We start from the raw sequence: 24,370 nt of genomic DNA on the forward strand, positions 1-24,370 counted from the left end.
CATGAGGAGGGGGGGAGGGGAAATGTCTAACCCAGAGCTGCGAACCCACAGAGGCGCTCTTATGAAGAAAGAGCGTCCCCTCGGTGCCAGGACTGGGCACAACATCCAGCAGCACCGGGCGTTCATCTTTGGCCAAGCCCAAATCTTTTTCCTGCGTACTATGCTGGGAGGACCTTCTAGGTCCCCCACTGAGCATTTTTCTTGCCCCTAGCGTGGGCAGAGGGAAGGATGTGGTTAGGAGTGGACCTTGAGGAGCTTTCTGACCTTCTTCCGTGGCTCTGCGTTTGCAGCCTGATTTGTTACCAGAAACCCCTGGCTCTGGCAGGGAGCGGCTGGGAAGGGAGCAGAAGGAGAGTTTTGAGAGGCAGATTTTTCGGTGAGGAGCCTGGTCCTGGGGGAGGGGGGGCGGGAGAGCTGGGGTTCCCTACCCTCACTGCCAGGAGGGACAGCAGGGAGTGAGGGTGAAAGGAATTTTGTTCCTGTCGGGAGGAAAGTTCGTCACCGTTCCTGCCCATGAGAAGGAGAGAGGATTTTTGTGGTTTTTTTTTTTACAAGTTTTGGGACTCATTCAGAGGTCCAAGAGTAACATCAGAGAAAGAGATCCGGAGATCCCAGCTCACCCTCTATTACTGCCCTTTCGATAGTATTTTTTGCCTCTGCTGGGTGGTGGTTCCTCACCGTTCCTTTTCCCTCCCCATCCCGTAACGTTTCTTATGAAAATATTGGAAAGGACTGATCCCGGAGGCGCTCCATCCACAGCCTCTTCTCTGCACTCAGCTCCGCTCGCTGCGTCCCTCTGCTGCCGCTTACTCCAGCACCTTCAAACCCTGTCTTACCCCCCACCCAGGTGCCGCCTCCAGTCTGCCTCGGCAGAACATGGCCTGGTCTGAGAAACCAATCCGACACGCCCGCCTCCCGCGTCCTGTCCATGAATTTACCCTCCGCTGAGGCGCTGGCAGACGCTGCTCCCTTCCCTCGCTGCGCTATTTTTATTTCAGCCCCCAGCAGACGGAAAGCTTCAGCCGCGTCTCTGCCTCTCCTCTCTCTCCCCTGCCACTGACCCTGGACGCTGACCTGATTCTGTCAACTCAGCATCTGCTGTCGATTTTTGCTACAAGAAACAGCAAAAAAAAAATGCAGACTGAATAGCTGGCAAAAGCCACTCCAGAGTAATAAACTCGGGCTGATGGAGTCGCCTTTTAAGGTCGAGTCAGGGGAAACTAGGCTTGAGAGGAAGCAGTGACGAGAGAAGGACGCAGAGAGATGCTGTGGTTAGCTGGGAAGAAACTCTGTTTTTTTAGGAACATGGTCATTTGTCTTGCTTTGAGGGGATCCGATATTTGGTGAAGAACCATGGGTCCATGAACGAACCTATACAATTCTGCCAGCCCCTGCCATCATCCAGGCCTGGCATTCTTCACGCTGTCCTTAATGCCCCAGAGATCACCACAGGCCCCGCTCACCATTGTACTCACACTGGGTCTGTTCTGACTTTCTCGGCCTTTTCACAAACTCTAATCTTCGCTTTTTTTTTTTTTTTTAAATACTGAAATGAATATTTTCCCCCCATATTTTCCCCCTCTCCATCACTTAAGACAGTTGCTTGGATCTGCGGCTCCTTTTACTGGCTCAGGGATGGAAGGGATCCTTTCAGGATTATCCTGGTGCCAGCCGTGGGATCACCCCAGGGCCTGAGCACCACCGCCTCTGGTATGTGCCAGAAAGCCCAACGGATAACCCCGTCAGTTGTATCTGACCTTGAAAGCTTATTCCTGAACAAATTAGGGATGCACTTTCATTTGAAAATAATACAGAAACGAAATTAGTTGTTTGCTGTTGTGTCCGTTTTCCAAACAAAACAAAAACATTTTGTTTCCATTTTACTGCACATTAAATGGCTTTTGCATGCACAAGTTTAGTGCATGCTAAAACCATTTGCAGCGTGACTTGATGATGAACCTGTCCCCGCAGATTGCAGCCAACGCTGCCAATGTAAACGTCTGCACATTAATTCATTTTGAAAACGTTCGGCCCGGTATGCGTGTAATGTTTCACTCCTCTTCGGAGTGTGCAACTTCTGCGGGTTAATTTCCATGCATACTTTTCAAATTAAAGAGTGGTCTTGTTACTTCCAGCTCCAAAAGGACGTGGCATTCTGGGAGAAGAATTGCATCGGAAGCTTGCAGGATATAAGAAGGGACCAGTAAATAAGCAATAGCCCTTTACGGGCAGAAAACTGGGTTTTATACATGTAAACAGCTTTGATAATCACCTCCTTAGCACACACTAAAAAAGGAAAAGGAAACAAAACAAAAATAATAAAAGGAAACACCCCCTGCCCCCAACAAAACAAACCAGAAAAATGAAAACCCTGCACCGCGTCTTATGGTCTGTAAGGTGCTGCCAACCTCTGGGATGTTTTCCACAAAAATGCAGCACAGCAAAGCAGACCGGCGCGCTGGTCGGGTCTCTGCCGGGTAGACATGGAGGCAGCCCACGTTCCTCCTTTCCACCGGCTAATTATATGTGTCAGCCTGGTAGATCCCAAGCCAAGGGCAACGGAGTGTGAAGACATCAGGAGATTCAGGACTCTAGGACGAGACAACGTTAGCAAACCACTGACTGATGCATCCTTAGTCATAGTCCCTTTGTATCAGTTGGCTTGTGTACAACTGCCCCCTGACTTTCTGCTCTCATCTGCTCAGCTTATTCCCGAAATCATGCATGGTGGCTGCGCTGGGAGAATGGAGTGCAGAGCTCACATCACAAGACAGTAGGAGAGTTATTCTCATCCAGTCTTCACCTGTCTCCCTGAGAAACTCTCAGGTTTGTCACCATTACTGCACTCCTGCTTCTCTCCTCTTCCTTCTCCTTTCAGCCGGGGACATAAATCCTGGCCCTCCAAGGCAGCTCTCATCCCATCTGAATTTTTCCACTCGTCACCCCCTCCCACTTTATCCCTGTCCCTCTTGCTCCCTGTACACTTGTCTACTTTCATGACCTCTTTCTCTCTCATTCCCTCCATCTTCTTGGCTTTCCCCTGAGGTCTCCCTTTCTGTTACAGGTTACCCTTTCTCCCATTCGCCTCACACGGTAGGCAACAGTGATGCCGTCGGGCTGCCAGACATTTCACTCACTTCTTCCACTCTTGTCTTTTCACCCCACTTTCATGCAGGTAACGTCATCTATCATTCCCCTGATAAATGCCCCTCCTCCTTCCTTGCTGACTTTGATTCCTGACTTTCCTTCTTCCTCAAATCGACTTCCCCCTCCCTTATTCTTGTTGATGAGCCCTCTGGCTCTTTGGCATCAAAGTTCCTCGCCTTAACTTCCTCATTCAACCTCAAACTATTCTCTACTGTTCCCACTTATTATCCTGGCTACTGTCCTGACCTAGTCCTTTCTTCTGACTGTACTCTTTCATGCTTCTCCACCTCTGTTCTTCCATTCTCTGACCATCATCTGATAACTTTCACACTCCCCTGCAGTATCGTCCAATTGCCACCAATACCTTTAGGAATATCTGGGTTATTTACCCCGGCATCCTATCCAGTACTGTTTTATCTCTCCTCTCCTCTCCAATCTCTTGATAAAGCAGTTTCTTCTTATAACACTTTGCTGTCCTCTGCTTAAGACACTCTTGCTCCATTTCTTCACCATCCTGTAAGGCACAGCAAAACCTAACCTTGGCTCACTTCCAGAGTTTATTTCCTACGTTCCTGTGGCCACTCTACAGAGCATCTCAGGCTGAAGCCCCATTCCCATGCTGACGTTATTCATGCTCGCCTCCTTCCTGTCTGCTACTACATTTGCCAAACAAGATTATCTTCGTCTGAAAACACTCTTGCCTCCAATCCCAGCCATCTCTTTGTCACACTCAGCTCCCTCCTCGAACTGCCTCTGCCTCCATTCCCCCTTCACTCTGTGCCCAGACTATGGCTAACTTCTTCTTCCATGACAAATTTCGCAAGATTAATAGTGAATTCTCCATTTCATTCACTTTCCTTTAGCTCCTGCCTTTTCTGTAATCACAGAGGAGGAGACACCCATCTTGTCTCCTCCTCCAAACTCACAATGTGTTCCTCTGATCCCATTCTCACCCAGCTCCTCAGCTCTTGTTTCCCTCCATCCGTCACATCCTCTATCCAGCATTTTCTATCACAACTGATCCCGTTGCCTTCAAAAAATGCTGTGATCACACTTCTCCTCACAAGCCTTCACTGGACCCTCCCTGCCTTGCTAATTATCATCCCATCTCCCTTCTCCCCTCTTGACCATGTTGTTCACCTTGACCTTCTTTCATCGTAAGTGCTTCTGGTTCTGCTCCAGTCTCACTTTCACTCTCTCCATTCCACAGATACTGCTCTTGCCAAATCCAGTGATCTCTTCGTGGCCAGTGATTCACGTCCCCTTTTCCTGGCATTCTTGGTTCATAACCTTGGGGTCATCTTTGATGCCTCTCTTTCCCTCTCTACGCACATCCAAAACACTGCAAAAGTGCATAATTTGTTTCTCCATAACATTGCTAAAATCTGTCTCCTTCTTTCTGAGCCTGCTACCAAATGTTCATCCACTGAATACTGCAGTTTGTTCCTCACAGGCCTTCCACTGACATCTTTCTCCACTGCAATCTATTCAAAATGTGGCTGCACGACTTACCTTCTTTCATGTAACTTCTCATCTCCAGTTGCTTCATTGGCTCCCTGTCCACTTCAGCCTACAGGTCAAGCTTCTTACCTATAAATGCATCGATTCTGCAGCTCCTCATTACCTATCTTGTCTTCTTTCTCACTACACCCTTCCTCGTGAACTCCGTTCATTGGGCAAATCATAGTCCGTGCCTTCCATCTTGCTGTACCATATGCCTGGAATAGACTTCCTGAGTTGATGCGTCATGCTCCTTCTCTGACCATATTCATACCCAGTCTAAAAACCCATCTTTTTGAGGCTGCATTCAACTTCTAAGCACTTCTCTACAATAACTACCCTTCCCATAGAATATCTTGTTTGTTATTGTGACGGAGTGTTCCGACAACTCCCTCGTTCTATCTTAAGAAGCCCAGCTCAGGGTTTTAACCCAGTCCTCCTTAAGGCAGAATGCCACAAGGGATTCTGGGTGAAGGGGGTTCCCTTCACTTACCATAAGAACCAAGGTCTCGAAAGCTTGGGAAGACACCAGGGAACTGGTGGGATCTCACAATACACCCGGATGGAGAAGTTTACCTGATAGTTGTGCCTGACATAATGTGAGGTCCTGTTTTGGTTTCTGCATCTTTGAAGCACTGTAAATAATTACTTGCACCAGAATCAAGTTGGTCCAGCCTTATTGTGTTCCTGAGCTATTCCTGAGGCCCCAGCAGGCCCGAATACGCTGCAGTCATGTCGGTTTCTTTTGACAAGACTGTAAGCTCCATAGAGCAAGGACTGTAGAGCACTGCGCGTGTCTAGTAGTGTTTTGGAAATAATAATAATAAGTAGTAGTAGTAGATGTCAACTATTTATGTGATGATGTCATTTCAAGAACACCCCCAGCCTTCCAACTGCAGTTTCAATCTGTGCAAACCTAGCGTCTGACAAAAAGGTTTTAATCAGGAAACAAAGCAGACCACTAACAAGGCTTACCTGAATAACTCATTTTAACACGGCGGTGTTCCCCAGTAGAGGGCGACACTTCCACCTAGAACATATTTGATCTGCTTGTGTGCAAAGCATGACCTAGGTAAACTGATCATAGATTGGTTTTCCTGCTCAATTCCTGGCAATGCTTCCAAAGAAATGGCATTACCGATCAGTGAAACTTAAGACAGAAAATTGGTAGCAGAATAGATGATGACAGAGAAGAACCAACTATGCTATCCTGTCTGCCCAGCTGCTTTCATCTACACAGCTCCAGCTAAGTGCAGACCATTCAGTAGCACAGCTGACACCTGCCCCAGAGAAGGTCAGACATGTCGGCATGTGGTTCCAAAAGACCAACCTTCAGGTGTATTTAACCCTTGACCTGTCTGCATGCTTTAAATCTGCCCCATTGGTGATAATGCTGTTAAACCAATATGCAAAAATATATTTTTAAACAAATTTCAGTTTGCTTGATGACTACATTGATTACTATTTTATATCTTCAAACTGTTTTTAAGCTGTTTTTTAAACTTTAAAGGCACCTCTGATAATGAGCGTCTCCAAATGGTAAAACAGAAAATCCCCTTCATATATAACCGACACATAGATGAATCGCCTCAGGAAAAAGGTAAAACGCTTATTAAAACTTTCATTTTAAAACCCATTTGATCAGAAACCCTTATTTGTTTTTTAAAAGCCTGCAAATAAATGTGACTTAAAGGGTAATTGCCTGCTTCATAAACGACTGTTTTAATTTCCATTATAATTTGTCTCAGCTTCTGCCTGTCATATGTCGATAAATCATGCTAAAACACGCTGCCGTTAAAATGTAGTTAAAGGGACTGAGGTTTAAGCTTGCTTTCAGTGTAGAAACAAAACAGCAACAAAGCAAACAGGAGCAATTTAAACATGAGTGATAGTGCTAAATAGTGCGTCGGAGTCTCCGTGGCCAGCCCAGCAGCTGCCACACTCCTGCTTTAAAGAACAAAACCAGTGTTTCTTAACTGGACCTCTTTCAAGATATATTTAAAATAATATCTTGGGCTCCATAACACCAGCAGTTTTAATTTAGTGTTTGAGTAGCTTTGACTAAAACATTCCAAAAAGATTCTAAAAATTAATGTTGCATTTAAATGTAGAAGGAAGGACAGCCTAGATGTGCTTGTTTCACTTTTGTTTAAAACTAATGGTTGCTAAATGGAGTTTTAAGATTTTCAGAAATGTTAAGTCGGTTAAAGGCGTCCTGGATGGATAAAGTCAGCCCTTTGGGATTTAGAATTTTCCATGTTGACCTAAGTCTGTGGGAGCCCGGTGCACCTCAAGGCGTCAGGGCTGAGTTATGCTTGACCTGTCTTTAGCACTCGCCTCCCAGAGCACTCTGCTGTAGCAACTCTCACTCCTGCTTTGTTCATTGCGCAAAACGAGACCACAGCTACCAGAATGCACTGGAATGCGAGTTAAAGGAGAACTGTCTTTTTCTGGACTTTAAACATGTGCACAGTGGAAGACTGCGAGAGTCTGTATAACAGAACAGAACCTGCCCGGTTCCACGAACCCATGAAAAAATCTGCAGGACAAACCTCTTTTATAGGAAGAGACGTGTTATCTGCAAAGTCGGTTTGCAAATTCTCTGCAAATCCAAGCCTCAGCTTAATTGTACAGTTCTAGTAAGGGGATCAGATAGCTCCATGCCATAGGGGCCTGGTGGAGCCTGTCCTGGTTTTACGTCGTGCTCCTAGTGCCATCTCCATACATACAATGAGCATATAACCAGGACAGACTTGGCCTGCCCCTCTAACATGGAACTAACTGGTTACCTTCAATTGTACTCGAGCTGTTTATCATTTCCAAAGATTTTAGATTATTGCATGTGATTCTAGGGAATCATCCTGACATCATGCTGCCTTTCAGTACCAACCTTTTTCCTTTGCACTTCAGATAGAGCTGCTCACTGTACATGCTACAGCAAAGTCTTAAATGCTGTGGCATCACTGGCTTCTATCGAAGCATGCCATTCAAACTAAGATAAAGACTGACTCTGTCTCACTCAGATTCTATAATGCAGCCTTTAACATCTTGAATTATGCAAATGCTTGGACTGTGTTTCTGTCACCTTGTGTTACGTTCCTGCAGTAGGCAGCAGACAAGGCAGTTCTCCTTTCCAGAATCGGGACTTAAATGGCTATCCTGGCCCTCTGGAGGTGCTTGGCTCCCACAGACAGTACGTCTTCTGTTGGTGACTTTCCCTTATAAAAAAAAAGCAAGATAAATGTGGGGGGGAAAAATCACCCAGTAAGTATGGCTCTAGTCAATCCTCGGAACATTTTAGATGCTGCCCTATTAATCTGGAGGCACCAATGCAGATCACCTCCAACATCAATAGATGGCTAATATGTTTCAGTACCTCTGAATTTCTAAAAAGTCCCTTTAACAAAAACCAAAATGCTGATCCCACTTTGGTGTTGTTTGAATCGATGCATGAATCAACCCGTACCGTTGCTGTGCTGCTTATGTGCCTGAGATACTGCGCCTCTCTCTGTTGGTCTGTGGATGTTTTGGTTTATATTTTGATTCATTTCCTTATCTAAGCTTAGAAGCATGCTGGGCTTATCCATTTGTGTGACCCATCCTGGACTCTCCGCAGCATCTGCAGTTCTATTGACGAGAGTTTGCTAAAAGATAATCACTTGCAAGTCTCGGGATAGGGTGGGTGTGAAGGGAGATGTAAAAAAAAATGGATGGTTGGTGTCAGGCATCAGGATGAATTGTCCTGAGAAGACGTCTTGTAATTACCTGGAGACTCTTTTTAATTCAAAAGGAAGACACGAGTTCAATACCTGCCCTCTGGTAGCATTTCATAGAGTAATGTACAATAGAATGTACGCTCTCCTTATACCGTGGCAGTGCTTCGTATTTATCAGGTAGGTGAATGGTTTCATGTTTTAAAGATGAACTCTTGTGCTACCGTGATAGCAAAACTGTTGAATAGCTGATTACGATCATTGTTGGTGCACCTTTCACTCATTCAAACAAACGACAACTGTTATCGGTAGGCGACATTTTGTGCATAGTTTGGGAAATAAGGTTTGACAAACTCTTATTGGTCTTCAGCATTAAAATGTAGTTTCCCAAATGTATGGGAAGATAAATAGACATACATGTAAAGGAAAATGGCACGAGAGTTCTTCTTTAATATCTGCACAGCTTTTCATCTTTTGCTTTGAAGGGCTGTAAGAGCAACATGGGAAGGAAAGGACTTAACAACTCTATTGATTTGTTGGGAGCTGCATTTTGATGTTTTGCACAGTTATTCATTATATTGTATTTTACTCTTTGGATTATATGCAGTTGTAATTAGCATTTGTATATTGTATTATCTCTCTTTGTCTGAGAAAAATGTATGGTAAACTACCAAGTGTCACCCATGTATTGATTACCCAACTGTTCGTCAGGTCAACTATGTGTTCATCTGTATAGCAATCTCTCATCCATCCATTGACTATCTATCCATCCGCATCAAAACAATCCATCAGTCACTGTCTCGGTAGTACATCAACTTGACATCAGTTTCTGCATTCACTCATCTATCTAGCATCTGTGCTTCTCTCCAGTCATCTGCCAGACATCAGTCTCTCCATTCTGTCCTTTGAACTAACAAGTTATCCACCATAAAGTGGTCACGCCACTCAGTCTTTTAACCAAGGCACTACACTAGACAGGGAAACTTAAAGAAAGAGTTTGAATGCATTACAGGAGTCCAAAACAGGAAGACCAACAGTAAAAGAATGGATAATGGGTAGGGACTCTGTTCCGGGTATGCTAAGCAGAGAATATTCACCAAAGATTAGTCTCCACTTGGGACCCTAAGCCTATCTCTCCATTCATGTACAGAGTACTAACCAACACTATACTGGCATGATTAAAAGAAACGGTTTCTCTATAGAATCAGCATGAGGAAACCCTTTTATAAAAAAATCAGATCTGAACTATAGGCCAGTCTCTCTAGCCTTCCTCTGTCATGTATGAATGGCTTCATGTGTTATATTCTCTCCGTGAACTAAATCAGGCCAGCATGCCAAAAGAATCCAACAGAGTAAATGTAATGCCAGCCTTTCAGTCTTTATCCTTAGCACTGTTTACACTATTGCCTTTGGGCTTGCACTGCCCTGGAATATTTGTGGTTAATATATCGGATCTTGATGGTGCTTTCTGCTTCGATGTTCTTCCAGATTCTAACCATGTCATCCATGTATTCATCTAACTGTTTAACGGCAAAGCCCTCTTTAAACTTCCAGCTGCATGGTACACACATCCGCTGAAATGAAACGGAGGAGTAATAACCAATTAAATATCCACCGGAAGAGTTATTTACCTGCCCCCCCTCCATGTAGGCATACATCATCTCTATCTGCATGCGGCTATTTATCTGTCCATCTAGCATTGATTGAGTTGTTAACCATGCAACCATCTTTTATTCATATTACCACTCAGATATTTGTCCATCTTTCCGGCTTGAAAACTAGAGCTAGTACCTGAGCTTTGGGGGATATTTTTTGCTTTTTAATGCTCACCTGATAAGTTCCAGTGCCAGTAGTCCTGCACTCTGCATATAGAGATAAAACTGAGACTACAAATACCAGAAGATAGTGGAAGGAAACGTAATACACACTGCATCTCTCTGTATTTTATAAAGTTTTAAAGTTTTCTCACCCTAAACTGTCTTCAGAAGACCTCATCTGGAGACTAATTAGAAGGGAGGGCTTGATTGATGGATAATAGGTGGCTGATATTTTTGCAGCATGCTGTTAGAGTAGGAAATCTCATTACATATCCCATGGTAACTAGGCAAATAAGGTATCTTCTCCAGAACCAGATGGATAGAACCATAGTTCATGGTGAGCAGAATACTTCATACATAATAGATTTCCACAGAGAATGCATTTATTCTACACTTGGTGAGTTAGAAGTAATGTAAAGCATTAAAGGAGCTGGAAATCTGTGATGCGCAGGTATTTCAGTGCTAATAAACTAGTTAGGCAAGCTGGTAATACTTAGTGATGCCACACAGCATATGATAGCATCCTTGGAAGCCAGGGGAGAGAGTGACTAGGGAAATCTCGCTGCGCTTTCTGCACTTACATTCTTTGGTTAAAACACAAAACAGCACAGCACAAATATCTAATGCTCAGGTTCCTTCCTACCTGCATTACCTGCATATGTTTCCATGAGGAGGAGGGCGAGGGGGTTCCCTCAGTCTGTCATCGCTTGGTAAACGAATGAGCAAAGTCAGATTCAGAGCGCGAGGGGCTGGCAGAGGGCTTCAGCCGCTCGCCCTCCCTGGCGGCTTTACCTCCTGCAGCTGGTCCCGGGAGCTTTGGGCTTAGCATCAGGCCCCTGTCACGGCGCTGTGTCAGGGAGTGGGGAATGAATGCTGCACGGTATAGCAAGCCAGTGACCGGTGTCCATCTGGCAGTCACAGGACCTTCTGCCCCCTCTGCACAGCCTGGGAGCAGCTGGTACTCGCCGGTCAGTCGGCGGCAGATAGTCTGCTCTCGTTCATGGCTTTCCGTGGTGCTTTGGCCCTGAACTCTCACCATTTTGAGATTATGGGTGCTTTAGTGCGTTTAGATCGATTATGGGTAGCCAGGCACAGCAATGTCTTAATGCCATGACTTCCGAAGCCCCAGCAGTGCAAACATTGCAGGGAGAAGGACCCTGCAAGGCCGAGTGCGCGTTGCATCCTGCCCAGGAATTTCTCACTGCTTGATTGCAGGGTGAGCGTTTAACGGAGCCCCTGCTTTTCCACGTGTTAGGCCCACGCGTGGCGGGCTGGAAGGGTAGAGTGCCATGGTATTAGGAGATGCCAGATGCAGACAGCCCACGCTTGCCTGGCTAACCTCAGGGAGATGGGGTAGGACGGGGTGAGGGTATGTGGAGAATTAATTAATTAATGTGTGCCCTAGAAGCAAGACTGACTGCCAGAGCATTTGATCCATTTTAGCTTCAGATAGAGAGTGGGAGAAAAGCTTTACCGAGTCAGGCCCTCAGTCCAGAAGACAGAGCTAGCAAGATCTGAGCACTGGCACTTGTCAGTTATTATAGACAGATTGTAAAAAGACTAAAACTGTAAGTTATACACACAAAATCTAGAATTTAATGCTTTAAAGAGTCATCTATTCCAAAAGCCAAACTCAAAATGAAATGTAGCATCAACCTTTTGCTGAAGTCTTTTCTCTTATTCTCATCTTGTTTGTCTTCTGATTGCTTTTCCTTCTCCTCCTTTCTCCCTCCTTCCCTTCCCCCAATCTATCTCCATCTCTTCTCCACCTGTCTCTCCCCTCCATCATCACTTCTAGTTCTCTCACTCCTCTCAAGCTTTCCCTATTTCTTTCCTCACCATCTCCTCCTGGCCCTCCCCTCCTAGCCTCCATGTCCCCCCTCTCTATGGCTTTATTTCTCCTCTCAGTCCCCCCTCACTTCCATTTTCAGAGTTCTCACCCCCCACTTATCTCGCTCTCACTTGGCCCCCATCTCAGCTCTCTCTGGCTTTCGCTTCCCGACCCCTCTCCTTTCTCTGGCTCTCACTCTCCCCTCACAACCCCTTCTCGTGCCTCTTTCTCCCCACGTCCCAACCTTCCCATCTCTTCCTTCTCTTTGGCTCTCACGCTGTCTCGGCCCATCCCCACCTTTACGTCCGCCTGGATCTCAGCTCCCTGTGTCTGTCCCCTTCCAAAGCCCCATCAGCCCTCTCTTTGTCTAAGTATGGATCCCAGTGCTTCATCTCTGCTCTCACCCCCTTATACAGCAGCAGAGAGAGAGAGAGAGAGAGACAGAGCTTAATCTTACGTCCCCCCCCCTCGCTCCCCACCCCGGGGGCTCTGCCTCCTCCTCTCCGCCCCTCCCAGCCTCTGGCCGGGTAGTACTGATGCTCCCGCTCTGCTCCTTGCCAGAGACAGCCGTATATGAGAGGAGGGAGCAGAAGACACCCCAGAGATCTGGGAGACTTTAGCTGTCGGCCGTAGGGGCCGGTGGGGATGGAGCGTAGAGTCCAGGAATACCATGGACCCCTCTCCATCACTGCCGCTGGGAGGAAGAGGTGGCAGCTGGTAAAATATGTATTGGCAAAACAGAGAAAAGCAGACTCTGATGGCAGACAAAGACCAGGAGGCAAATCTCGCCTCTGCTGCTGCCGCGGTACCGCAGAGCCCACCTGCCCGCCAGCTGTATCTTCATTCCCTCCTGTTTTGGGATACTTCGGTTTTGATTTGCTTTGAGTTCTGGCTGGTCTGACTTCCTCTGGGCAAGTCCATTAATGACCGCCAAAGCTTCATACAGATAGCGAGATATATATATAGCACTTTTTATTATGGAAAAGACAGAAAATATATCTACTTAGTCAGCCCATTCCTGTCTGCGCTACTTCTGCAGCACAGTCTGTATTCTGTAAGCCTCCCTTGGCCAGCAGAGGCTGGGACAGATGAAGACACGACTCTGTTTGTTGCAAACCACTCAGAGAGGCAGCGCGTATGAACTAAACACACCGCCGTATTGTAGGCGCTAAAAAGCAGAACATTAAGCCAATTATTTCACGAGCTGAGAAGGGGAGCTTAGCCCAGTTGCATTCTCGAGTGCGGTTTTCAAGTTCCAGCCTACAAAAGCCTATTATCTCAATACAACATAACTGCCAGAAATCATCCAAGAAATCCTATATCCATCACTGCCTGATACAATCCATCCCTACCCTGCTACATCCTGAGTTACTGTGTCTGCGTTCAGCCGTGTGTCTAGGGCGCCCTTCAAATGCCCTTTCCTTACCATTCAAAGGACGCCACGTGACAGCTAACCCCGAAATAATCTGTTTCATCAGAGAGCTGGTCTGCATCATCCTGCAGAAGGCCTTCTCGCCCGGTCCCTTACCTCTTGACCAGTTACTGTAGTGACCGCCCGCGGTTCCTGAAAGAGGCACTTCCATGCGGAGACCTCTGAGGCTACCTGCAGTGCTACTCCTTGTGTGGCTTTTGGGTTTTCTTTTTATTTCTGGGAATGTATTGCATATAAGAAAGGTGTATAACCTGGGGCACAGGAAACCAATATCTTCCATTTATTGCCAGAGTGGATACTGGCAGTGCCTACGCCCCCCTACACTGACATGGTAGGGGGAGGTAGGCACTGGAAGCACACTCTTAAAAGTGACATTTTATTCTCATGCCCATTCACTCTCTCTACCGAGGGGATTTGCTGCTGCTGTAACTGTAAGCAGTAGCTCCACTCCATTTTCATTCCATAGTACGGAGGCCCTTTTTAACTTGGGATGCTCTTGCAGGCATCCCTCCACAAAACTGGCATTAGTGGGGCCACTGTGCCTCTCTACTGTGATGGGGTGTGCACTGCTGGGCAGGATGCCCCCTGCAAGAATGAATTCAGTCCTTATAGTATTACATGCTTTGAATACAGTAAAATGGTTATTACCTAGAATTTAATTTGCTTTTTACATAGGATCTAAGAACTTCTATTCCCACCGGCTTCCCACTGCCTATTCAGAGGCTCCTGAATTAATATCCATCCTACTTTGGTCAAGGAATAGCAAAATATCAGTTCCCTTTGGGTTGGGTAGGCAAAACTTTGAAAAGCTGTAACTGATAACCATAGATTGACAACTGCCGAGAGCACTAGAGTCCATGTGAGTAATGATGGAGTCTCATCTCCCATAACACTGCTGCTGCTAAATATCAGTCTGAATCAGGCTCAGTTTAGTATAGGAAGGAAGTCTGTGTCAATAATGTTGTTTCCTTCCCCCTCACTCCTTCTACCAGGCCGGAAGTTAACGATCTTCAATGCTCAGGCGCAAATAGCCATTGGTGGAAAAGACAGAGGACGCCTGTACCAAGGCCAGCTCTCCGGTCTCTATTACAATGGCCTGAAGGTGCTGCACATGGCCGCCGAGAACAACCCGAACATTAAAATCAACGGTAGCGTCAGGCTCGTAGGGGAAGTCCCGCCCATCATGGGAACAACACCAACAACTTCTATGCCACCGGAAATGTCGACTACCATCATGGAAACCACAACCACCATGGCAACCACTACGGCCAGGAAAAATCGTTCCACACCCAGCATTCAGGTAGAACATCTACTTTTCTTAGTTTGTTTTGATCTTATTGAATTATCATTTTTTTTCAATTAATACTTAGCTCTAATATAAGGTTACAGTGTGGTCAGTTTTGGTGTAAATATCTTTCCATCATCTCTTCCTCCTCATGCCATCATTTCACCAATGTGTCCTAAGTATCTCTAGGCCAGGACAAGTGAAGACTCCAGCGTCAGTGTTCACTCAGTCTTTATGATTTGTGATTGAAAGTGGCAACTAAGATGAGAATTGCAATGTACTTTTGCTGATGACTGAATCTGTTGATTAGGAAGTAAACTAAGACCACCATCTTGTTCCATGCAGTCCAATGTAAGCCATAAGATCATAATGACAAACTGTCAGGACAAGACCAGGGTGAACTCAGACTGTGAAGCTAATAGTAATTAGTTCCACATACTTGTGCCAGTTCACTGAAAACCCCCCTTTCATTTTGAAAATAAATTGTCATGAATGTTTGAAAATCCAGATAGGCTTGTTGAGAGCGTAGTATTCAGGACTCAGTTGTTACCATGTTAGAAAATGTCTCTCTTTGGGAGTGGTGGGACAGAAAAGTAGTTCTGAGGGGGAACAAGGGGTGATTTTGGTGGTGTTTTCAGGGTCTTAGTGTAGTTTGTAAGTATGTTCAATTTTTTACTGTGATTTGTGTTATTTGTATTACATTTTTATTGATTGTTATGTAACCCATTCTGGAGCTTCTGCAACAGGATGGGTAAGAAAAAGTGGATTACGTTCCACTGATAATAAAAGTAGTCCAAGTGCCTATAATTAAAAACTCAACTGAGCTAAAAGATTCCAATTTATCCCTGTCAACTGAAAAGCAGAATGAAAATACAAACAAAAAACACATTTTGAAATGTTTGTATGCTAATGCCAGAAGCCTAAGAAGTAAGATGGGAGAATTAGAAAGCTCTGGAATTCATTGCCAGAGGATATGGTTGCAGCAGTTAGTATAACTGGGTTTTAAAAAGGTTTGGATAAGTTCCTAGAGGAAAAATCCATAAACTGCTATTACTGTAATTAATAAGCAATAGTAGCTTGAGATCTATCTAATGTTTGGGTACTTGCCAGGTACTTGTGACTTGGTTTGGCCTCTGCTGGAAACGGGATGCTGGGCTTGATGGACTCTTGGTCTGACCCAGTATGGCATTTCTCATGTTCTTATGTAATAGATGAAATGATATATCCAACAGTGAGAGTTTGTATGGTCACACAGAGTAACATTTACGTGGCATCAGAAATATCCTAGAGGGGACAGATCATATATCTGCCCAATCCCTAGAAGTGAAAGGACTTGTAGCCATGTGCCCACTCCCCATTAGCCTCTGTATCACTAATTCTACTTTGTGTGTTACTCAGCCTTTACAGGGATGCACTATATTGTATAAGAAAACATATTAAAGTTGTGATATTCATGGATGTTTCACCATCTTTTGTTGTCTTATTATGGGGAAATAATAAGGGAATTGGATTTAGATGACAGCCAATTGTAGCGGATCCGTAGGAGGGAGCGCTAGGGGGCGCACCCGATTCCGGGGAGAAGTGTGCCCTTGGACCTCGGCGAACCAGGAGAGGAGCTCCAAGGAAATGCCGAGGCAGGTGAGACGGAACCTCATCTGGGCGGAATCGGAAGCCTAGGCCCCCACCGACCTGCACGGCCTCCGCGAGGCCAACCACGCAAGGTTGGTCTCTGAGTAGTCCGACGACCACTCCAAGTCCTTTTGGACCTGCCGCTGGGTAATGGCAGAGGCGGCAGGCCGGACAGGAGACAAGGGCGGACGAAGACTCTGGAACTGAAGAAGACAAAGACAAGAACTTGGAAGGACTCAGACGAAGGCTTGGAACTTGGAAAGACTCAGGAGCGGGAGACAAGACAAGCTAAAATCAGGTAAGTAAAAGTCCAGGACATCCAGGAGAGCAGAGGGCCTCCCGCCACTCACTGAAGAGTAGCACAGAGCGCAGGACGAACAGGAAATCCAGGAATAGGAAAACGGACATCTGGACATCAGAGACGAGGACATCGGGACAGACGAATGGAGGTATCCGGCCAGAACTCATAGCAGCCACTTCTTGGACTGAGCTTCGGGAACCCGGCGTAATCGACGCACCTGACAGGTCATTCGATGGAAGACGGAACTTCCAACCTGGCATGGAAAACGAATCTGAAGGTCATCCCGAAGTTGGACTGAGGACGGGCCACTAGGAGGTAACATCCGGAACCAGGAACAGAATCATAAGCAGAAGAAGGACGTGGAGAATTCTCGGCGATGACGGATGGAAGTATCCCACCGAGCGCCTTACATACCCCAGCCTGGATGGTTGCGGACCACTCATACCAATTCGCGCCCTACACAACCCAGCCGGACGGAACAAGCGGAGACTCGGAACATCAGGACTGGATCACGGAACATCAGGACTGGATCACGGAACATCAGGAACAGACGAGACATCAGCAGAGACCAGGAACACAGACGACAAGAGATCCCACGAAGAACAAAGAAATGCCAAGCAGGAAAGCAGAGAAGCCTGGGGTGGACTACCTCTTGTGAAGGCAAGGAAGGAATGACAGCAGGGCTCTTAAATAGGGCTGAAAAGGAGGAGACGCCCAGGGAGGAGTTCAGGTGGGGCCCGGGGCATATCCGGCCTCAGGCCCTTTAAATCCTGGAGAGAGACGCGGCCCTGATCTTTACTGACTATGGTATTGCTACGCAGACATTAGGGAAAAAACATAGGACTGCTTCTTTAGCCAGTCCCAAAAGAGAAGCACATCAAGCAGCTTTGTCTGAATTATCAGGAAGGCTGCTCACCCTGTAAAAATGTTGCAAGTAGTAATTTTGTTATAGTTTTGACAGTTGCTTGGTTTTAATTGTAAATATTACTACCCTTAACAGAAACATGGGGGTAACCTGCACGGAGCGGCAGTTACTACCCTTAACAGAAACATGGGGGTAACCTGCACGGAGCGGCAGTTACTACCCTTAACAGAAACATGGGGGTAACCTGCACGGAGCGGCAGTTACTGCCCTTAACAGAAACATGGGGGTAACTTGCATGGAGCGGCAGTTACTACCCTTAACAGAAACAGGGGGGTAACCTGCAAGGAGCGGCAGTTACTACCCTTAACAGAAACATGGGGGTAACCTGCACGGAGCGGCAGTTACTACCCTTAACAGAAACATGGGGGTAACCTGCACGGAGCGGCAGTTACTACCCTTAACAGAAACAGGGGGGTAACCTGCAAGGAGCGGCAGTTACTACCCTTAACAGAAACATGGGGGTAACCTGCACGGAGCGGCAGTTACTACCCTTAACAGAAACATGGGGGTAACCTGCACGGAGCGGCAGTTACTACCCTTAACAGAAACATGGGGGTAACCTGCACGGAGCGGCAGTTACTACCCTTAACAGAAACAGGGGGGTAACCTGCAAGGAGCGGCAGTTACTACCCTTAACAGAAACATGGGGGTAACTTGCACGGAGCGGCAGTTACTACCCTTAACAGAAACATGGGGGTAACCTGCACGGAGCGGCAGTTACTACCCTTAACAGAAACATGGGGGTAACCTGCACGGAGCGGCAGTTACTACCCTTAACAGAAACATGGGGGTAACCTGCACGGAGCGGCAGTTACTACCCTTAACAGAAACATGGGGGTAACCTGCAAGGAGCGGCAGTTACTACCCTTAACAGAAACATGGGAGTAACCTGCAAGGAGCGGCAGTTACTACCCTTAATATAAGGCTTGGGGAATCCTGCACAGAGTGGTAGTTTCTACCTTTAATATAAGGCTTGGGGAATCCTGCATGGAGCGGCAGTTTCTACCCTTAACAGAAGGCTTGGGGGTAACCTGCATGGAGCGGCAGTTACTACCCTTAACAGAAGGCTTGGGGGTGACCTGCAGAGAGTGCAGTTACTACCCTTAACAGAAGGCTTGGGGGTGACCTGCAGAGAGCGGCAGTTACTATCCTTAAGTGAAACATTGGGGTATCCTGCATGGAGCAGCAGCTACTCCCATAAGAGGCTTGCTGATCAGATTGGATGACCATTTGGTCTTTTACTGCTGTCTTTACTATGTTACTGTGTTATCAAGGGCCAGTAATTTATCAGTGGAGAGAGTCATGTTTCAGCAAGATAGGAAGCAGATCTTATTGCTGGAGCATTTATACTGATTCAATTAAAAGTCAAATTCATCCCTTTGTTAAAGCTTAGCACAGTGTGCTTAGCCATTTCAGCAGTAGCCCAGATAACAGAGAGCTAAACCAAATTAGAAGCTTCTGATCTTGGTCTGTGAAATAAAAGTGTAAGAAATAATCATCACTGGTCTAAGAGATGCTCCTGTTTTTCGCTGTGATTTCCAGGATTCGATCGCAGATTTGTGGGATTTTGCCCTAAACCCAAATAAAAAAAACTCGCCTTGTGTAGCTGCGGCGGTTCTACTCACGTAGACTCACATGAATACTGCACGTGCAGGAGTACGCATTATGGCGGTTTCACAGACCGCTGAAAGGCCTTCCAAACTTTAGTTAGTGTACTAATTTCCTGCACACACACACACACGGAGCAAATAGCCTGAGCTCTTCTGATATTAAAGCAATAACTCCTGACATTTCATTCTGCCCACTGAAAGAAAGATAAAAGCCAATATCTGCTCTTCTAGCAGCTCCCAACCAGCAGGGTATATTGCTGAACCAACCTGTTCCTCCTCCCTCTGGCGCATTCCCAAAGCTCTTTAGCGCTCTTCGCTGCAAATGGACTTTGTTTTCCGTTTCTCCCCGTGGAGGAGAAGATCGTCTTCTCTTTAAATGACTGCCTTTCCGTATCCTTCCCACTGCCTTGATCTGCAGTGGCAAAGAAGTCGCTGACAGAGCACTCGCAGTTAATGCTAAGGACCGGAGGCTGGAAACTGCAAATCTCTCTCCATAAGGCGGGAGAAAGGGAAGGCTCTCCTCACAGGCCCTTCTCTGAGAAACGAGCCTTAAGCGTTCCTAGGCGCGCGCTGAGAGGAATGCGCGTGCCCGAGTATGCACAGAATCTCCCGCTACACGCACAGAATCTTTTTACACAAAAGGGGGGCGGAGCATGGCGTTCCTGGATTTCTGAATGAAACCAGCACATAAGTATTTACGGACACAAGTGGGCGCCAGGGTACCCTGCCGCCTAACTTTACTTCTGCTGCGGATGATATGTAGGTCCTAAAACAAAAAAAAAAAAGAAAAGAGGTGAGGAGGGTTTTAAGAGTCGAGGTTAATAGGGTGAAAGGGAGGCCTTTTAACTATGGGGATTAGGAAGTCTTCCCTTACCTGGGTGGACCGGATACGAGCTGCGAAACGTGGTAATTGCGTTATCGCATGTGTCTGCTAAAGTTCTCCCACTTACACAGTAAAGTTGGCATTTGCATGCACATGCGCACGTCCATTATAAACTTGTGCACAGATGTACACGCGTTCAGCCTATTTTATAACGTGTGCACGTATATGTGCGTCTGCTATAAAATGGCTGCGGCCTCTTGCATGAGGCAACATATGCGCATTTATGTGCGCCTGTGGCACCGCTTTTAAAATTCATCTGCAAATGGGTAATTTTCAAAGCCATTTGCAACCTGGTTTTATAGAGTCATATAATACCCTCACATTATCCCCCCAACCCATCGGGGTTAAGCCCTTGGCCATTTGAGGATCCCTATAAGCACCGCACAGGTCTTCCTTGCACTTGCTCATATCCTCCCTCTTCTGGCAACCTCTCACCTGCCAACTGAGTTTCCCCTTGCTTCTGGGCAAATACCATACTCACAAGCTACTCCTTGAGGGTTTCTGGGAACACTGTGACCTCACAACAGCCCGAGATCATAGGTTGACAGACTGGCATTCACAGACCATTTACTGAAAATACAGAGATCCTACAGCAACTCACTTATCTGGGTCACTAATCAGCTGCAAAAACAGTGCTAATAAACTAAACAGTTATTTACAAGGATTTACTGTGAACAGAAAAGGTTATAACTGCAATACAACATGCAGTGGAAAGAAAAAGGAATTTTCACAGTAACACTAACTGCTTCACTTGAATCAGTTTGTCTACAGAGTTAAATGCTGTATCTTTCTCAATCCAATCTGAGATTCCTGAGTACCATGTTGCTGTCAGCACACAGCTGTCTATCCCAACTGAAATGGTTCTCCATCTGCACAGCACCAACTGTCTCTCTGCCTCCTCCTGCAGTGTGGTGCCAGTAGCTCGCTCTAGCTCGTGGATTCACCCTGCCAGTTTGTCTGTGCTCATAGCATGATACCAGGAGCTCGCTCTGGCTCAGGGTTTCACCCTGTGAACTCCAGCAACTAGTGCTGTAGGACACTGCATTGCTTTGCTGCCTCCTGCTGCCTCAAAGTAAAAGGAGGTTTGCATGCCTGGCAAATAATAACTTTAACAGTTAAAAGTCCTGTTTCATCACAATGCATGTAAGTGGCTGTTACAAAGATGTTTGGGGCTGTGTTTGCATAAGGTATGTGCGTAACTCGGCTTCACGCCTACCTTTATGCAAACGGAGCAGAGGTGTTCTGAGGGCACACAAGTTACACCTGCTGAAGAAGAGATATAACTTCACAGGAATGAATCTGCACACACCAAGCAACTTAACCACACATGTTTAGCACAAACGTATGTAAATAAGCTCACTTTGAAAGGGCACTGTAAAGTCTGTGTGTACATTGTACAATCAGCACCAGATCTAGGGTAAATGCTTCCTGTGCAAAAACTGTCGATGGTGCCCTCTCTCCCGCTGTTCCTCCAGGTATTCTCCCCTCTTTCTCCCTTCTCACCATTCTCTGTTTTCCTTCTCCCCATCCTGGGTCTTCTCTTTCTACCCTGGATCCTCTCCCCCTCTCGCTTCATACTACCCCATCCCATATACTGTCTCTCCCCTCCCTACACCATCCTACGTATGTCTCTTTCCCGTTCCTACCACCGTCTTCACCATCCCATGTAGGTCTCGATCTCCCCTGCCCACCACTTCCCCATGAAGGTCTACCTCTCCCTGTCACCTCCACCCCTGCCCCCCGCCCCATGTAGTATCCCTTTTCCTGCCTCTCACCTCTCCATTTGATGTACATCTCCCTCTTTCTGATTCCCACCCCACCATCCCATGTACATCTCCCTTTCCCTGTTCCCACCACATGCACAGTCTCTCTCTCTCTGCCCCTCCACCTCATGTTGGTCTCCCTCCCTTTCTCCCCCCACCACCTTATGTATAGTTTCTGCTGTTCCACCACCCCTAAATGTCAAATGTAAAGAAAAGTCAAATAAAGTGTAGATCTCCCTTCTCTAATTTCCTGTATTTTCTGTTTCCTCCTCCCTTCCCAGCTATGTTTTGGGCTCAACAGGAGGAGCGGCACTTAATAGCACATCAGCTTCCTCTGCTGTGTGGGGCCAGTCTGGTGGCTCTTTCCATGAGACTGGCCCGGCACAGCAGAGGAAGCTGACATGTTATTAAGAGAGCTCCAAGAAGTGCTGATGGGTCGACTGAAGGACTTGTTCAATAGATACTTGGAGACAGGAGCGGTGCCGCAGGACTAGAGAAGAATGCTTGATAAAAGTGGTAGCAGGGAGGAGGCTGGAAACTACAGGCCGGTTAGCCTCACCTCGGTGGTGGGAAAATTAACGGAGAGACTGCTAAATGTTAGGTTCGGCATTCCATGGGCTAACCCCACGAACCACCATCTTCACCTCTCGGGCTGATACCCTTGCAGCAGGATGCCGCTCTCCTCTTACCACACCCCACTCCTCTTCGTGGCAACACACTACCACGTTTCCTCATGACTGGTGCCACCAGCTCTCTCCCTCTGTGCCTCCCCCTAGGTGTGCACGCAGCTGATCCTGCCAGATTTAAAGAGCCCACGGTGGGAAAAGCCCTGCAGCATGGCTTGATGACCTCACGCAGCCAGGTCTATAAAAGGTCCTCTAGACCTTCATGCCCTTGCCTCAGCAACAGGTTCCCCTGCTCCAGTAAAGGTGCATGTTGCTCCAGCGTCCTGCCTCAGTTCCAGTGTTCCTTATCTTCAGTTCCTCAGTTCCAGCGTCACTGTCTTCAGTTCTTCAGTTCCAGTGTTATTGTCTTCAGTTCTTTACTTCTTCAGTTCTTCCACGCCTCCTTTGTTGCACGCTTGTTCTTCTCCTAGCCTTTCTACCCTGCCTATCTGTCCCGCCATTCCCTTCGGACGGATACCTGATACTGACCTTGGCCTGACTTCTGAATACTCTTGATATGCCTCACCTATGCCCACTCCAACCCAGCCACCTCGACGGATCTCTCTGCCATCAGCAGAGGCCCCCACCTAAGACCTGCCAGCCCCAGCACCCGAGGGGAACATGGACTGATAAAGGCGAAGCTCCAGTTGGCCTCTGCTTCGTCCAGGTCTGCTTGCCGACGGTGGGGACCTGCAGGGCTCCTCCCTGCAAGTTGTGTCAACCCTGCCTCGATCTAAGGGTCTATGAACACAACACTAAAGGAAAGGGTAATGAATATCTTTAATCCAGTGGGTTACAGGATCCAAGAATAATGGTTTTACCAGAGGATGGTCCCGTCAAACGAATCTGATTGATTTTTTTTGATCCGTAACTAGAGAATTGGATCAAGGAAGAACTCTCTATGTGGTTTACCTGGATTTCAGCAAGGCTTTTGATATGGTCCTGCATAGAAGGCTCATGAATATAATGAGAAGCCTGGAAGTGGGTCCCAAGGTGGTGGAATGGATCATAAATTGGCTGATTGACAGACATCATTGAGTAGTGGTAAACGGAACGTACTCTGAGAAGTGACGAGTGATACGTGGAGTGCCCCAGGGATTGGTTCTCGGACCGGTTCTTTGAATATCTCTATGAGCAATCTTGTGGGACATTAGAAGGTAAAACTTGTCATTTTGTGGTGGACATTAAGATCTGCAGCAGAGTGGACATGCCTGAAGGAGTGGAGAGAATGAGAAGTGACCTAGGAAAGTTGGAGGAGTGGTTGAACATTTGGCAAGAAGTACAGAGTCATGCATTTGGGGTATGGCGATCTGAAGGAGTTGTATGCATTGGGGAGCAAGAGACTGATGTGCACAAACTGGGAGAGAGACCGTGGACTGATGTGTCTGATGATCTGAAAGCACTAGCAGCATAGCTATGTGACAAGACGGTGGTTAGGGGCAGAGGGATGCTAGGATGCCTTGAAAGAGGCATAACCAGCAGGGAAGAGATGATAACGCTGTCATACAGATCCTTGGAGACCGCATCTCAAAAAGGTTAAGTACAGAATAGAAACGATCCAGAGAAAGGCGACCAAAATGGTGTGGGGTCTGCATGGAAAGTCATAGGAGATGAGCTTGAAGGACCTTAATAAGTCCACCCTGGAGGAGAAAAGAGACAGGGGAGAGATGATACAGACTTTCAAATACCTGAAAGGAATTAGTGATGCCCAAAACTCAATTTCTGATGGAAAGGGTCACAAGGGGGATGACTCAGGAACAACGTCAGGGAATATTTCTTCACGGAAAGGGTGGTGAGTGCATGGAGTGCCCTCCCAGAAGAGGTGGTGAAGGGCGGGGTCAAACACAGAAGGATCCCTGCTGGCTGGAG

General features: G+C 46.8%; 1 protein-coding gene across 17 annotated transcripts in view; it reads left to right on the plus strand.

The window, feature by feature from the left end:
* NRXN3 (neurexin 3) overlaps nt 1-24,370 on the plus strand; it is a 2,187,333-nt gene that overhangs the window by 2,000,694 nt on the left and 162,269 nt on the right. For 7 of the 17 annotated variants that reach the window (XM_029597682.1, XM_029597681.1, XM_029597685.1 and 4 more), the window contains 2 exons: nt 6,158-6,247; nt 14,433-14,720. In XM_029597682.1, the coding sequence (XP_029453542.1) occupies nt 6,158-6,247; nt 14,433-14,720 (378 nt within the window). Of the gene's footprint in view, nt 1-6,157; nt 6,248-14,432; nt 14,741-24,370 lie in introns of all 17 variants that reach the window. The other 10 variants (XM_029597688.1, XM_029597691.1, XM_029597689.1 and 7 more) reach the window with 3 other exon arrangements.

This window comes from Rhinatrema bivittatum, chromosome 4 (genome assembly GCF_901001135.1).
Source record: "Rhinatrema bivittatum chromosome 4, aRhiBiv1.1, whole genome shotgun sequence".
NCBI classification, from domain to species: Eukaryota; Metazoa; Chordata; class Amphibia; order Gymnophiona; family Rhinatrematidae; genus Rhinatrema; species Rhinatrema bivittatum.